General features: G+C 36.4%; 1 protein-coding gene across 1 annotated transcript in view; it reads right to left on the reverse strand.

Annotated features, from left to right (window-relative positions):
- LOC142347894 (uncharacterized) overlaps positions 1 to 17,870 on the reverse strand; it is a 69,095-nt gene that overhangs the window by 24,773 nt on the left and 26,452 nt on the right. The window contains exons 6-7 of the mRNA XM_075399051.1: positions 2,991 to 3,210; positions 2,407 to 2,691 (exon numbers count right to left, since the gene is read on the reverse strand). Coding sequence (XP_075255166.1) covers positions 2,407 to 2,691; positions 2,991 to 3,210 — 505 coding nt within the window. The remainder of the gene's footprint in view (positions 1 to 2,406; positions 2,692 to 2,990; positions 3,211 to 17,870) is intronic.

A 17,870-nucleotide genomic window follows, 5' to 3' on the forward strand; every position in this document is an offset into this window, starting at 1 on the left:
TTTGTATTTTTTATTTGCCACAACATTGGTAAATAATTTCTACACGTCATCTTTTTCCAAGAGTTACTGTATCTAATATTTAACATATCATCATTAACAACTAAATTTAAACAAAGGCCTTTTTGATGATTATTTTCAGAAATTTCTCTCTCAATTGTTGGGAAGACTTTTAGTAGTTTTACTTTTACCCATAGCATTACTCACAGGAAAAATTAAGTCTTTGCATTTGTTCTCAAAAAATACTAATAAAATTTGGCCAATAGACTTTTAAGCTAAATACCTAATCAAAACCGTGAAAATTCATTGCAAATGTTTGTAACAAAATTTAATCTTTTTACTAGGATAAATTAACTGTTTGCCGGGGCTCGCGAGACTAATTTTCAACGTGAAAAATGACTGTTTAAAACAAAATTGGTTGCGAAATATTGTCAGCAATTTGCACAAAACGCAAAACCTCTGTGAAGTTGTCTTTTTTGGACATAGACCACGGAATTACGTAGTATTAAATCGGATTGAGCTCTGTAGCAAATTTCTGCTTCATCAGCGTGGTGATTTTTTTTCTGTCCAGTTTTGATCTCAAATGATCTAAATTTGAGATTATATTTATTCTCATTTTGATGAAAAAATTCTTGAACAAATTTATATTATAATATGAGATTTCCACTGGTGTTGGGTGTTGCTGCTGTATTGATGAGAGCTTTCTATAACTGTAGGCAAAATGAGCAGTTGCGTGCCTCTCACAAAAAATTTTTTGAAATTCACTTGGTCAAAAACAGCGGAAATAGTTCAGGGGGTGAAAATTTAAATTGTAGCATACTTAAATCTCCCCTTTTGAAAAATATTCTCCACTTAGAAGAGTAAATTTGGAATTAAAACGAGATAAAATAGAAATTGAACACCCCAGTTCATGGTTTCACCGCGATTCAACGCAAAATTATGTAAGATAAGCGGTGAATGCGGAAAATTTTGTAATAGAAGCGGTGAATGCGGTGAAATTACATAAATCAGGCGGTGAATGCGGTAAAAAAATCCTTTATCGCCTGGTAGCGGTGAAATTACATAAATTCACCTCTTTAGAAAAATAGTGGTAAACTTACATAAATTTGAATCAGGAAAAAGTGTTAAAATTGTGTGAAAATAACAATTAATGGGGTGAAATTACATAAAATCACCGCTTAAATTAGTGGTCAAATTACACAAACTCACAGGTTAGAAGAAAGTGTTAAAATTTTGTGAGATCAGCAGTGAATGCGATAAAACTACATAAAGTTACCGCTTCACTTAGTGGTAAAATAACATAAATTCACCGCTAGAAAACGCCTCGAATTGTCTTTTGGTCAACGAATTTAATATATATTTATCAAAAGACGCCCGGTAATATTACCCACGAATAATCATACATCTTTTTGAAACTTTTTTGACCGATGATTTTATGTAGTTTCAACACAATAGTAAGCGGTGAACTTACCAAAAATCACCACATTTCATCGCTAAAATTTGTAATTTCACCGCTAATCGTACAAAAGTTCAACCGTTTTCACTTTTGTTCTAAAGTTTCCTACTTTTGCACTACTTAAAACAGTTGGCATGTGAAAGCCAGTGAAAGGAAACCAATTTAATTTAAATTAAGCCCAATTATTGAAAATCTTCAGCATAGTATGATATCAGGGCAGACTAGCATTAGGCATTGGAAAAATATGCAATATTATGACTCAACAACAATAGCTCAGATCAGATATTCCTACAAAATAAAATTTTTAGACAGAATTATGTAGATTCCCGGATTTCTGTCGTCCAGAAAAGAAGGAAAGCTATTCAAGATTAATTTTCTTTAGACTCACCCAATGAGTGAGGAGTTGAAAAGTTCGAAATGACAAAACGAGGAAGATACAGAAGAAATAGATCTATGGAATGAACAAGGAACCAATGTAGGATAATTTGTAATCAAAGTTTGAAATCAAAATATGATTAAAATTGAACCACGAATAATATAAACCACGGGAATGAATGATAACTTTCATTATTGCCTTTTTTGAACAATATACAGCATTAATATCCCCACTTCAACGTACCATTGAATGTGCGTCTTTTGGTCCAAGTTACAATTCTCCTCAGCGTTCCACCCGTAACTAATTCTCCAATCCTTTTAACAATGGATTGCAGTCGTTTGTTCTTATAGGATGAGCGCACTTTTTGAGCAAAACAATTGAGTTTTGAAGAGCACCCACACATACTGATCTTAAAATAATATGTCTAAATTTTGGATGGATTGGCTAATTGAAAAAAAAAACTACTATTTCTTGAAAAATCGATAATGCACCACACTTTATTGGTATTTTAGCTCTTTAATTTTAGAGCACGCAGGCATTTTTTAGTATCAAAAGGACATGACAATGAATTTCTCACCGATGTCATTTATGGTGACGGAAATGAACTCCGGAGCCGTGAGTGATGACACATCGACAGTTGAGTTCGCCCAGGACACGTGAACAAAAGTTAAGTTTTCCCTGTTAACTGTTATGCCTCCGTTAGTAGCAGCAGAGTCTTGTTCTGGTGAGTAGAAGAACAAAGTCAGTCCGGTATCCAGGTCTCGGTGATCCAGAGTTAGGTACACTTTAGCAGCCTCGTTCACGCCCCACACTTTTGGAACTTTGCCGGTAACGAAACCCAGCACAGTGTTTGCCACAACACCTGTTTATGATATTTGCCTATTTCTACCGTTTGTATCCACCTCCACACGACCCCACCGGGAAGGAAATTTGGTGCCCGAATTTATAGGTTTCGAGTCCAATATTTTCTTTATGCTTACAAAATGGTGTTAACTAATACCATAGATTGTTGTGTTGCAATATATAAAATCTATTAAGATCTCCCCGTGTTTCTATAACTTAAATTTGATATTCAAAGTTTGTCATAAAAGCATAATTCGCTATTATACGACGACAAACAGACTGAAGTTTAATAGAAACAAATTGGTTTCTATATAACACCTGTAGGGTTAGAGCTGTCATATGCTGGGTAATTCCTGGTAAACGTGCCCACAACTTTGAACCCAATTTTTTGCCAGCTGCGGAGTCCAACACAACCGGAAAGGACCATTTCAATGTCATCGCGTTCGAACATGTGCGCCTCGCGAGGGGTCAATTCTAATTCAGGACACAGGTCTGCAATTGTCATATGAGCAAATGTCCCTCCGTACACATACGGCTCCTTAAACAAAAGTTGACTTGCCCGTGTCATTTGAATGGCTGATTCTCCAAATGCTCCATTACCTTATCAGACGATTAAATCGAAATTAAAAACGAGACTTTAATTTTTTAAAGTACAAATTATCAGTTTTAAAATAAAAAAGTTGACATTGAGCTGAGACATCCACTATTTACTTCAAGACTCTTCCAAGTTTGTAAAAGTTGAAAGAAAACATCAATAAGGAAGCTGCGTAGTTTAGGTTTGTGGGAAGGTTTTGACGCCTCCTCAGTCACTTTTTTTGGTAAGAAATAATATCTAAGGACAAAGATGTGTACAAAAACATAACATTCGGGATAAAATAACTAGGTTGTATAAATTACTTTTCAGTGTATCCAAGTTAGTTATTGGTCATCAAAAAAGGGCAAAACTAAACTCCGGACGGACTGATTTGATATAACTTAGAACCAAAGCATTCAAAAACAAAAATGAAACAAAATTAAACAAGAAAATTTTTCTATTTAACTACGCAACCCTGAGAGTACATACGCAACATAAGAGTTACAAGTTATGACGCACTTCACCGTTGAATTAAAGTCCATCTCTTGAATTCCTTTTTGCGAATCAAAATTTGCCAAGTAGTTTGCAAGTATTAGCCGAGACCTGGAAAGTCAAAGTCAAATCGTATTACAGATTTGAGCATTGAGTCATTTTTAGGCCAAAACTAACTTACGCACAGCTAATCACACAGACAAACGACGCACGTGTACTTCACATTTTGAACGTCAGTACGACATTAAGATTTAGTAATCAGAATTTTTTGCCTATGGTAATTAAAATTCACACATTTGGCTTTTAAAGTGAATTATTAAAGTTAAAAAATATTTTATGTGTAGGGAGAATCGTTAAAGACGTCAAACAATGGTGGGAGACATAGATTGGAGAATTAATGGGAGTTATAATATAACCAATACCTATAATTGTCATTAAGATAAACAAGGAGGCTCGGCAATGTGCGTATGCACATATGGTTCCGACCCCGCTCATCCAGGTTCTTGACTTAATTGGCTACAAAATGATGAAGAGATAGAAAACTTTCAAAAACATACACATCGTTCAATAAATTACCAATGGAATCCAATAATGCCATGTTATAGGGCCGATAAAAGTTGTTGATAAAAAGACTGCTAGAAAGGAAAACAATGAAAATCAAACAACAAACATTATTATTGACCAAAACTTATTGTCTATAATAAAAAAAATTATAACAAAATCCAACTCTCATCAGATAAAACCTAAACAAAACAATATAACTTTTATTTCATTAGAAAAGATGTGGAACTTGTGGTCGATGTGACCACTTAACAGGTCGACAAAAAATAGCAAAGAGGTGCGAAGTTCAAAAATAACTTTTAAATTTTTGAAAACAATTAATTTCACAGTTATTAAAGTTATCAGATACCAACTGAAATCGTTAAAATGTTCATTTATATCTCCATAGGAAGCAACTGAGAAATGCCATTATCCAATGTTAATTTGAGCAAAATTTCAAAATCCAATGATATCTACGATTAGTGTTATAAATTAAAAGGAAAACAAAAATCCTTTAAAATTTAATTCTCAAACATTTTATAAAATCTCGTAGTAACAGTAGCAACAAAGCCAAAAAACAAATATTTGAAGCAAAAACCGTTGTAAAGATTATTTATAGCTCACAGGAAACGGCATTTGACCTGCGGTTGCAGAGACCGAGCTACAAATTTGCCGAACAACTATTTAAAAAAAATTACGAAGCTCAAAAACCCAAATATGTTTTTGAAAACAAAATGTGTCAAAAGTCACAACAGACTTAGGACTTCAACAAAAACGATGTATTAAGTTGCAGGAAAGCCACTAGTCTCAATAATAAGACTAAGTCACCACCTCACAAAATAACAACAATTACAGAAAAAAGCTCAAACACCAAATAACTTTACGACATCTCACTATTGAAGGCACTATTATTATAAGATATTACCTGCAAGAACTGTAATTCATCACTTTCTCCTCATCTTAACATCAAAGAGCCTTCCTTGCAAAAGGACCACGTAGACATGACAATAAAAAAACCCAAAAGTTGAACAGTATAAATATCTCGAAAAATTTTATGAAATTAAATGGTTGATGCGATCAGTCGCAAGGTATAACCAAAAGCGAAGAAAAAATTTTGAATCAACAAAACACAAAAATACATCTAATTAGTAAGATTGAGTTACATGGTGACGACAATAAAAGCCAAAGGGAGACAGTTAAAAAAATCATTTTTTTTAATTTATTTTGAAAGTCATTAAAACAAACAGCTATAAACTGAAACTTTTATCTAGATTGAGTTATACGTCCTGGAGAAGTAATTGCGACCTATCGTTATTAGTTATTTGGCGTAAAACAACAAAAAGACTGACAATCATAGGCAAAAACAAAAAAAAATCATAAATTTTGCGAGATAACTGTGTCTCAGTACAAAAGCATAAACTGTTCAACAAAAAGAGTTAACATATCCAGATGCGCCTTTTTCTAACATGATGTATTTTCCCTAGTGTCCTTTCCTTCATTTGTGTTTGTTAATGATGTGATATTTTGCTAAGGAAACAAAATTAAATCAAAAATTTTGCAATTGTACTCAAATAAAAAAATTGAGAATGCGTAGTATCAAAACAAAGAAAACATTATTTGAATGTAAAACGGTTACAGACATTAATTTAGGTTTGATATAAAATTGCTGTCGGCCTTTTTTGATGAGACTGCAACCGAAAAATGGGATAAAATTTTGGCAAAGTTCAAAAATTCAGCAATTCTTTCTTAAAACAAAAATTTTCAGAGTCATAACAGACCTTAGATAACAATTAAAAAATTGTCTAGTTTCCTTTATACCTCCTTAAAAGTTAACTGGGTCGTTGATTGGGGCACTAAGTCATGGGGCTACAAGTGTGACAAATGAAATCAAAACTCAAGTAAAATTTTAACGAAATCAATTGGTGATAGCCATAAAAAACAAGAGCTTAACTCTGAAACCATGATAAAATCTCGTTTCGCCCAATTTATTGTAAATAGTATTGTCATTAATTGAGCCCTGATTTGTAATTATTGTCAGTATTTTATATAAAAAAAAACAATTACATGGCGGAAATGTTTAAAAAAAAACTACCAAAAAATTTCGATTGAAATCTAGTAATTTTTTATCGTAAGGATCCATGGTAGATCAAAATCAGATCAAATAGTGCTGGGCGTCTAGCAAAAAACTCAATTGTCCAAATGGTGTCGAAATAGGTCGATTTTTAAACAAAATTGGGCAAAATTATATTTCCAGATGACTCTTAAATCAAGCGGGAGAACAACTAGTTCTTTTTCGAGCTTAGGAAGAATATGGCATCAGTTTTAAGGTATTTACTTCCTGAAACTTTGAAACAAGGGGCTAAAAGGCAAATTTGTTCCCATATTTGACGAAAAAAGTCTGAATTTTGAAAAATTTAGCATATCTTCTAGCCACAAAACTTGAATCAAACAATTCAGCAGCACTCCTTTATCTTCAGAGATAAAATCAACAACACTAAAGTTAACAATTGTGACATATTTTAGCAAAAATGACGAAAATGTGGTCAAAAATACCTTAAATATGAATAAAAACAGCCTATAATATTCACCAAACCTTAAACCGCGATAACTCCCTATAAAAAGCGAAAATTGGAAGAAACTGTTTATTTCCATATTCTACGCTGGACGGGCTTTTTTATGATACCACTCACAACTCTCTACGATGATTATATCGATCGGCCAAAATTGATTGAACAAGTAAGCCCATTTGAGTATTTAGTTCCTGCCCCACTAAAGTGAGTCGGAACAAAAATCAAATTATGTTCAAAATTGATATAACACTGATGTGGTAGAAAGGTAAATGGGCAAGAAAATTTCTATAAAAACTGATTAGAAGTTGTGAAACTAATCTCAATTTCCAGTCTGACAAACTTTAGGATGATGTGAAGCACACATAAAAAATTTATTTCAACTGATGCCGTTTTACAGAGAAACTTGATGTCGAAAATTGTTGTCTTTTTCTAAGAAATAATTTTGCTTCTAAGAAACACTTTGTTGACACTAATGAACATAAAGTATGCAGAAACAAAAAGTGTTCCTACTGATGCTGTTTGGCTGAGAAAATTCTTGGCGGAAATAGTAATAATAATTTTCAGGGCAAATTCAATCTAACACTTTAAGAAAAAATATGAAAAATTGGTGAAATCGATCACCTCTTTCAGTCCACGAAAGTTTCAGTCACAACGGGCAATGTGACGCATGTAACAAAAAAAACTAATTTAAAATTTTGATTAGAGAGTGTTGGTGACAGTTTTTGCTCAAAATATGAGCGAATGCAACATGAATCGCAGATCATGAAATGAGAACTGATGTGAACAGATTTTAAATAAATCTGGATGGTGTTTCTTCAGGACATTTGTGAAAATTTTCAGATGACTGTACTGAATGGCAGAAGTGTTTTAAATAATAGGTAGAGCGAAGTTTTAAATCTATTTCCTTAATTTAGAATTCTGCGGTGAGGCAAAATGTAATCAACCGTGGAGGTAGAGATAGCAGAAGAAGGACCTTTAAATCAGAGTTTTTCCGGAGCAAATTGGAATAGGGCTGGAATGAATTTTTAAAAGGTCCATTTTTAGGTGCAGCAAAAAAGTAAAACTGTTTTCAAATAAATTTAAAAGGACTCTTGATATGGTGCAAATGGACAAAATTTTTCGATTGCTATTCATTTCAGGTCAATAATGACTACCTACGGGTTTTTTGAATTTAACCAATTTTGGGTTAACTTTGCGTTTCTGAGAAAGAAATTTCATATACAAACATATTTCAAATTTTTTGTTTTTATCCGGAATAGTTCATCATTATAATTTATTACTAGATAGTTAAAAATTCAAACGGGCTATAATAATCATTTAGTTGTGATGAAATGTTCTTTTCTATTCATTGAACACGCACGCACTTGTTTCTGCACTCTAATAACTTTTTGTTAAATAGATAAAAATTACTGAAGAAACTAAGCAAATTTCATGCAGAGGAAAACATACGATTTTTCTCCAAAAGCAAAAGCGAAAAAAACTTATTACCAATTGTTGCAAGTGTAGTTCGGAAGTTGTTCAAAGCCCCCCCCCCCTCTGCGGGGCACATTTTGAGCCATGTATAAAAATGTTGTCAAGTAGAATCTAATGCTTGTGTTTGCTTAAAGGTCATTGATATTTTTGGACGTCTGAGGACACCAAGATCTAAATGGCCATTTAAAAATAAAAAAGTCTGCTCTGAAGACTTTTGTTCAAAATTTGTTAAATAAAAGTTAACACTGATCGCAAAACTTTTCAAAGCTTGGAAAAGGGGACACAAGTACGCCAAAACTTGGAATACCAATATTTGACATAGGATTGGCCGAAGTTAAATGATCAGTGCTCTGAAATATATATATATAAAATTCTTGATCCCGAAAAGATAAAAAATGAATACGTCAAAACAGTGAATCGTTATTTCTGAATGTGAACTGTATCGGAGCAGTGTAAAGATGAACTAATTATTAAGTATTTCAATATGAAGATAAAGATCTAGTAAAAAGTTGATTGCTAAATTTTCATCATGTATCAGTGGCATTGTCTTAGTATAACCAAAAATACAGCGCAATAGAGCTGATGTAAATTAACTGGCAAATTTGTTTTTGAGGAAAAAATGAAAAGAGCACACGACGACGCTGGAGCACGTAAATCGCAAAATGGCTGTTTGGAGGAAAATTCGTTTTCACTTTCAACAAGCCTCGCGGACTATTTTTTATGTTTGGGTCTAACTGGCTTTACAAACTCAAGGTAACCTGTTTCCTCAAATTGGGTAACAGCAGTCCAAAAGTCTGTTCAATTGTTGATAATCAAAATGCATGTAAAAAACAAAAGATATAGCGTACTTTTGAAAAATTAACGTAGCCAAAATCAGCAAAGCAAACTAAGCCCATTCCCAAATAGGTGTACCCCATTTTGAGTTAACAAATACGACTATAGGTTTTTCCACTGATCATTCATCATAAATTGTTGATCACAAGAGTCCACAATACTGCCAGGCTAGATAATCTCAGACCAGAAAATTGAGTTCCAATGGTTATCAAATATTTACTCTTTTTTCGTTTGAAGGCCTCTGGTTGTTGACTACATATTGGATATTGATGATCAATTATTGCCCTTTGTTTGAACGATTACAAAAAGTCTGCTCCAACATTCCATTCCCTCATTTGGAGCAAACTGCCGAAACTTAAAGAGAACCACTGTTCCCACCAATTTATACTCTCAGCCCTGTTGAGAGTGTACAAAGCTTTGATTTTCTGAAGAGTCAATTATTGGGAATTTAAAAATTATTTTTTTTAAAAAAATTGAAGGATATAGGATACGGAACGATCTAATTATATCAAAGCACATATCAAAGCGCTGCAACATTTTTCTAAATAGAATTGAGATGTTTGAGTTTACGCTGAAGGAAGTGAATACTGGAAGAATTGAATTGGACTATTGGGCTCCCATTTTAGTACACCTCATCTCAGTGTGTATGCAATTTTAATGTAAATAATTTGGTAAATAAAATAAAAAATCAGCAGCCAAAGAAAATTTTTAAAGCAAAGGTTTTAAGCTAAGGGAGATTTTTTTTACTTTCTAGATCTGAACAGTAATATAAACAAACAATGATATGGTTATGAAAATTTTCTAGATATTTACTTTTAGAAACATACTGCAATTCCGAAAGCAGGAGCAACACTCGAAAAGCTTAATAAAGTTTAAAAGCTTGAGTTTTATAAGTTTAATTTTGCTGATCATGGGTTCTTTCAAGCTCATTGATTCCACTTTGAAGGAACTTTCGGTTTTGTAGGTTCGCAGTCTTTTGCTTCGTTCTCAAGAAATTTTGCTCCAGGCGGAAGTTGTACATACGTGTTGTGTTCGTTATGAAAATTGGCAGTGATGAATTGACAAGTACAGTCAAGTTTTGTTTATCAAGTGAGATTATGTTAGGTCTCTACGTTTTTAGTTTTGAGTTGTATGACTGAATTCTGTATACATTTCCTTCTGGTAGAATTCTATATTGTAGTCGCCTGTCGTAATTTTGATGTCCACGATTGTAACGGCTGCTCTCCTTGTGTTTCACAACGAAAGTTTTACAACGCTCAGTTCGTTCTGAGTGGTTACAAAATCTGTCCGGATACTTCGTTTATGCAGTTTGCTTTTGTAACTGTATATCCGCTCTGCTGTAATTACCGTTTCATAACTAATTTAACTAACTTAGGTTTGGATTTTTTTCTCAATTGAACTGGGTCAACAGATCACACAATACGGGATTTCTATATGTTTACCAGTTCAATCGTTTTGATAAAACAAATCAAAGGCAAACATATATGCCTTAGAAGTGTTATGAAAAATTGGTTTCGAACTTAATCCTAGGTGTGCGTTGCGATTTTCGCAGACTACTCACAAGTTGAAGATTGCAAATCAGGACACAGAAAAATAAATTCACTGTTCGAGACGTTTTCGATACAAGACACAATATTAGATAGACAATTTCTCAAGACAATTTTTTTTGGTATCAAGACACAGTATCAATTTAACAATTATTCTGCTCAAGTGTTGGGTTTTGGCAAGACGCAGTAACAATTATATTGCTCAAGACTATATTTTTTCAACAATTTCATTGTTGAGTTTATGTGCTAGCTCAAGTTGCTAGGCTGACAAAACAACTTAAAATTGTGAGTTCTTTTTTTTGTTCAGGTTGTTCACAATATCTTATGCTTGGGTGGCATACGCCGCCGTTTCTGATTCGCTATGCACAATTTTCTCGCTAAGGGGATGGATAATCCGGATAAATTAGAACAGAGTAATAGTTTTCGTCCTACGCATTTATTGGGATCTGTTTTGAATCTGCGCTGAGTTTTTACTTCCTGCGCAATTTTGTTATTCCTTATGCTCAGCTCCAACATAGCCGGCCCTGTTTTCCTTTGTGAATACATCATCGCCAGTTGGTAGTTCTTGAGCGAGATTCACTACTGGCCTCTTGTATTATCCATCTTTTGTTCGGATTTTCGCTGGTCTAATCACTCCGTCGGAATCTTCAAAGGTTTCGTTTATTCGACCCAGATCGTAATATCCACGTTTGTCACTGTCTTCCACTAACCACACAAGATCACCCTGCTGATTACTTCTGTCCGGTATGGCCTGCCATTTCTTTCGACTGTTCAACGTTGACAAGTACTCTTTACGAAATCTGTCCCAGATTAGGTCAGGGTAAGCTTGTGTGTGTCGGAAGAGCTTTCTTTGGTCAACAAATTGCTGTGCACCTGATAGATACGGTATACAAAGGTTCTTGTTGCCACGTAGGAAATGGTTTGGATTAATTTCTTCTGAATCGGTAGCATCAGAACCGACCGGTGTCAGCGGTCTAGCATTCAGCGTCTGTTCAACAAGTCACATCCATCATGGTTGAAAGAACATCTTACGTGAATGATCGGTTGCCTAGCACTGCGTACATTGCCTACTTGCAACTCTTAACCTGTTTTTTCCACACTCCTCTAAAGAGTGGTGCCGCAGGTGTGTTGAACTTCCATCTGGTACCTTGTTGAATCAGATGTTCTTCAATTTGCTCCTTGTTCTATGCTGCTATATACTCTGCCAATTTTTTTCAGCTCCAAGAAGTTTGTCCCGTTATCACTAATCATTTTGACCGGTTTGCCTCTTCGAGCCATGAATCGCATAATTGCTTTCAGACAACTATCAGTGTCAAGTTTTGGTACAATCTCTATATGTACCGCTCGTACAGTAAGGCATGTGAATAGACAGCACCAAGGCTTTTCGTTTCTTTGACCAATCTTAACCGTGAATGGTCCGAATTAGTCTAGGACACTGTTGATGTAACTAATTGTTTTTCAGGCAGATCTGCCATTACTGGTGCTTTTGGTTGGGCTCTTCCCTTTCGACATCTAATGCATATCTTTTTGATCGACCTCAAAGCAATTCGTATGCCTAGGATCTAGAATTTCTGCTGAACTATGTTTCTTACATATTCACTACTTTCGTGATGATTATTCTTATGTTCATTTCGCAAGAATAGTTCAACTACATGTGCTTCAAGTGTAACAGTATTGGATGCTTGGATTTGAAAGTCAATTGACTTTTACCTATTCTGCATTGAGCCCAAATAAGCCCTAGATGTTCTATGAATGGTGAAAACGGGAGAATTTTGCTGTTTTTTGGAATTTGCTTTTCAGCCTTGAGAGATTTCATCTCTTCAGCAAACTGTTCTTCCTGTAGTAGTTTGAAGATGCTTGCTTGTGCACCCTCTCTTTTTTCAACACTTAGTGTTTTTGTTGCCGGTTTGTGTTTTTTGAATACGCGCAGCACGTATGCGTTTGTATTTACTGGTCGATTGAAATTGTTGAATCGTTCCCACTGAATTATTGGCTTCTTTTCTTCAACCTTTGCTGAGAAAACCATTTGGTTGTTTTGTTCGTCTGAAGCACACCTGCTCACCTGTTAAGTTCAACTGTTCAGGCCGTTCGTTCTCTCGTTGCTTTAACCAGGCCGGCCCAGTGAGCCATTCGCCTCTCTTAAGTTCGTCAACATTGATCGCTTGTGTCCCGATGTCAGCTGGATTGTTAACACCACACACATGATTCCACTGTGAAACATTAGTTGTATTCAAAATCTCAGCTACTCTTTTTTGCAACAAATACCTGTTGCTTACGGTGGGAGCTATGAATCCATTGCAGAACAGTAGTGGAGTGTGTCCAAAAGTTACAACTGTGAATCTTCGTGTTCCTTTACTATCTGTTCTTTAAGTCTCACCGCCATCACTGCTGCGTGTTGCTCCAAGCCTGGTGTGGAAAGGTGTCGCATCGGTGCGACTCACTTTCCGATTACAAATGCTAAGTCTGCTGAGTATTCTTTGGATTTTGAATGTAGATATGCCATTGCGCAAATTGTGTCTTCAGATGCGTCGGCAAACACATGAAGTTGCCATTTTTCCTTGGCTGTGCTGAAGTATCTTCCATCAGTGCTGGTTTCTGCTACTTCTTGGAGCTGCGCTTTCCGCTTCAGAAACTACTTTTCTTCGTTAGGTTCCACTGAGTTGTCCCAATGTTGTCCATTTGTGATCCATATGCTCTTCAGGAGTTGTCTCATATGAACACTGAATGATGCAAACAGTCCAAGTTGATCAAACACTCAAGAAACTAGAGAAAAGATGTTCCTTTGGGTGGTTGGGGTCTCCACTTCTTTGCTTGTACCTCTACAAACCTGTAGACTATCATCGGTAATCGTCCACAAAAGCCCGAGCACGGATGAACCTTCCTTGCTGGGTTCTACTTCAACTTGCGTTGTGTCGCTGATTGATCTCAAGTCCTCGGGGATTGCGTTGGTTACGACGTCGCTGTTGTTGAGCCAGCCACTTCTTCAGTTCAAATCCATGTTTCGAGAGAAGAGGTTGCAGTTGTTTGAAAACATTGATTGCTTCTTCAGGTGACTAGATGAAATCGTCCATGTAGAAGTTCTTTTGAATTGATTTATCTGCAACTGGGAACTCATCCTCGTTATAGATCGCTACTCGCTTCCGAGCGCAGTTGGCACATGTTGATAAAATCTTTTCTCCAAAAAAATGACGGTGATACTCGTAAACTGGCACAAGTTCGTTCATTGTTGGTCGCCAAAGGAATCTCAAGCAGCCCTTATCCCGTTCAGGAACTTGCACTTGCAGAAACATTGATTCAACATCTGCGGTTAGGGCAATTGCTCCTTCTCGAAATCTGAATATTGTTACGATCAATCCGTGCAGTAGATCGGGTCCGGCTATAAACTTGTCATTTATGCAAATATCCTTTTTCGCTGCAGCATTGCAATCACGGCGTACTTTACCCGGTTTGTTGGAGCTTAGTACTGGATGGTGTGGCAAATACCATTCCTTTCCAAAAATGCCTTTGACTTTCGATTTACCAAGGATCTTCACAAATCCTTTTTCAACATCTTGGTAAATTGATTCTTGATATGTTTCTTTCAAATTGGGGTCTTTTGGAGTCTTCGTTCCAATGATTAAAGCTGACCAAGGTCCAAGCCGTAGTTCTTTGGAAGATTGGGCTCTGGTTCACTCCAGAGCATGCCTACTTCATACAGCTCGCCTGTAAACTTTGTAGCGCTCTCTAAGAAATTCTGGGCTGGCTGCTCTATCTTTGATTGACTTACATCATTTATTTTGGAAGCATAAGTTTCTATGTCCCACCATGAAGGGATATTTTCTGCCACCTTCACATCTTCTGCGGAGGCGAAATGACGAACATTTTGACTTGTCTTGCCTGTCATGGGACCAGTGACTACCCCTCCTAATTTTGTTAAGACGGCAAAAGGCTCTTTCGTGTTCCAGCCTCGTAGTCCAATGGACTTTGAATTTCGTAATCATCTTGTCCAAAAATGATGCTTACTTCCATCAGGTTGAATGTCCTGTTAATGAGAAAATTCAGGTGTCTGAAGTAGTTCTTCCGTTCCTTGTAATCATATGCCGTGTTTCCCAACAAGATTGATGGGTGTGCAAACGCTTCAATCGAATGCACCTTTGAATGTAGTCCGTTTATTGTGATGGGAACCTTCTGTGTCCTCAAATCTTGCGTCCCATGTATGCCTGCTCTGCTCAAGGTAACGTCCGTGCCTTTTGGCTTGTAGTTGGTCCTTGAAACTTTGACCGATGACAGATACTGTTGACCCACTATCGAGGAAAACGTAGGTAGTCAACCTGTTACCACCGCTCTGAACCGATACCGGAAATTTTTGAAGAAAACTAGTAACTTGGTTATCCTGGTTGATTGTTGCTGCGCTTACTTTAACTGCGTGACTACCCTCGTCCGTTTGGTTTCTGAGTGTAGCATTCAGTTGTGCTTTTTGGTACATCCATTTATACCGCACGGGTTGACTTTACAATCTTTGATAGCTTGCCCTTTCCCAGACATCCTTAACATTAGCGTTCTTTTCTCACTGCTGCATAGCGATCGATGACATTCAAATTCTTAAATATTGGACAGTTCCATATTTTATCAGTGCCAACCGCTAATGGACAGTTGTTGTTTTGCATTTGCTTCGTTTTGTTCGCATTCGAACTCGCACTAACATTTGACGATTTTGATAATCGTTTTTTCTTGTTAGCTTTTGGTCGGTCATCCTCCTTGCGTTCGCTCTTGGTTGATTGCATTCCTTCATGGAGAAAAGCCATTTGAGCCAAACTTTTATCAAGGAGAGTGAGGTCGGGTCTTTCTTCTTGGCGCTCGTCATCGAAGAAGAACCACTTTTCTTTCAAGTTTTGGGGCAGTTTTTCTAATGCAACTTGCAGTGTTGAACTTGAACGCAGCTCGCCCTCATAATTGTATTGCTTCAGTACATTAAATAGGTTGCTGACTGTTATTGAGTAATTAATTTTAGCCGTTGAGTCATGCATTCGAATTGGTTGTTGTTTGCGCAATATTTTAAGCTGAGCATCGACAATTAGGTAAGGTCGCCCAAATTTCCGTCCCAGGAGTTCCAACGCCTGAGCGCAGAACTCTCCCGAATAGCCCATTCCTGATATAGCTGACTTTGCTTTACCTGTCAATAAAGTTTTCAAGTTGCTAATTTTCTCTGAGTCAGGTTTATCGCGATGGTGAACCGTTGCTTTGAACATATTCGACCACTCCGGACTCTAGGGGGTTTCCGTTGATTGAACTTAACTTCAACTTAGGTAGCTGACTACTACTGCATGGTTTATTACGCTTAAACTTGTTCTTTTTCCGGGCTGAACTGACACACTTTCCGCTTGGTGACCCCTACTTAATTACACCTTTGCGATTGAAGCTTACCCTGGGATAATTGTTGTTGAACCTGGTTTTCGCACGCTCGAAACCATAATCGTGCAAGTTGGAGAATTTATCCGATTTATCGATCCAACCGGAAACGTCTTTGTTCTTCCGGGTTTTCCAATTGAATGGTGATCTACTTCAATTACTAGGGGCTGCACTATCATCAAAATCTGATGCTCTTGCGTCAAGAGCTTCTTTCTCGTATTCCAGTTTCAGTGCACATTTTTCTTCAAAAAGTTGCATCTCCATTTCAAGCTCCTTCCTTTTCAATTCGAATTCAATTTTCTTCAGCCTCATTTTTGATGCAAAGTCTTTCTCTAAAGCCGCAAGTTTTTCTGCCCTTTTAGCTCGTTTATCAGAGGATGCTTTTGAATCATTCTCCCTGTTTGGGTTTCTATGTTCAGCATTTTGTTGAGAAACTCATACAACAGACTGTGAAGACTTAGCGGCAGTTGCTTATGCTTCGCATGTCAATTTTGCGGTTTGATTCTGTTGATCCGTCATGTTTGTTTCTCCGTGAATGCATGGTAACCAATCTGCGTTTAATTTTTGTAACAAATTTAGTCGTTGGGCTTCGTAACGTTCTAACAGTTAACAGTTTGGGATCGCGAAGAATAATTGCTCGCTTCCGCAGAAGAATGCAAAGAGAGTGGTCAAGCATCAGTAGCTGCTGATAAATGGTCTTGAGTTTGTTTGATCTAGTGTTGTTTCTGATTAGCTCCTGAACCTCCTGAGTTTTTGCTTCGAGTTGTTTTTGGCAGTTGCTAACCTGTCTATGCAAAATGTCTTGACTCTGTGACGAAGTCACTTCGTTTGTACTTTGGGACTGGAGCTTGAATCTCTCAAGTAATTTTGATTATTTGTTTTAATTAAGCCTTGCTATTCAACTTCTAATGCTCTTTGCCTAATTGGCTTTGCGCGTTAAATTGCCTGTTGAGTTTTGTTTTGTTTGTTGATGCCTTTGGCACTTCACTCGTTGAGTTGGACAGCAGTCTATTCAACTGTCAGGATCGACGGACCAAATGTAACGGCTGCTCTCCTTGTGTTTCACAACGAAAGTTTTACACCGCCCAGTTCGTTCTGAGTGGTTACAAAATCTGTCCGGATATTTCGTTTATCCAGTTTGCTTTTGTAACTGTATATCCGCTGTGCTGTACTTACCGTTGCATTAACTATTTTAACTACCTCAGTTTTGGATTTTTTTCTCAATTGAACTTGGTCCACAGATCACACAATACGGGATCTTTATATGTTTAACAGTTCAATCGTTTTGATGAAACAAATCAAAGGCAAAAAATATGCCTGAGAAGTTTTATGAAAAATTGGTTTCTAACGTAATCCTAGGTGTGTGTGTTGCGATTTTTGCAGAGTACTAACGAGTTGAAGATTGGAAATCTGGAAAGAGAAAATTGAATTCACTATTCTAGACGTTTTTGATACAAGACACAGTATTAGATTGAATATTGATCAAGAAAAATTATTGTGGTATCAAGACACAGTATCAATTTAACAAATACACTGCTCAAGTGTTGGGTTTTGGCAAGACGCAGTAACAATTATATTGCTCAAGACTATATTTTTTCAACAATTTCATTGCTGAGTTTATGTGCTAGCTCAAGTTGCTAGGCTGACAAAACAACTTAAAATTGTAAGTTCTTATTTTTTGTTCAGGTTGTTCACAATAATTTATGCTTGGGTGGCATACGCCGCTGTTTTTGATTCGCTATGCATAATTTTGTCGCTAAGGGGATGGATAATCTGGATT

This window comes from Convolutriloba macropyga, chromosome 10 (assembly GCF_964194025.1).
Source record: "Convolutriloba macropyga chromosome 10, txConMacr16.3, whole genome shotgun sequence".
Taxonomy (NCBI): domain Eukaryota; kingdom Metazoa; phylum Xenacoelomorpha; order Acoela; family Convolutidae; genus Convolutriloba; species Convolutriloba macropyga.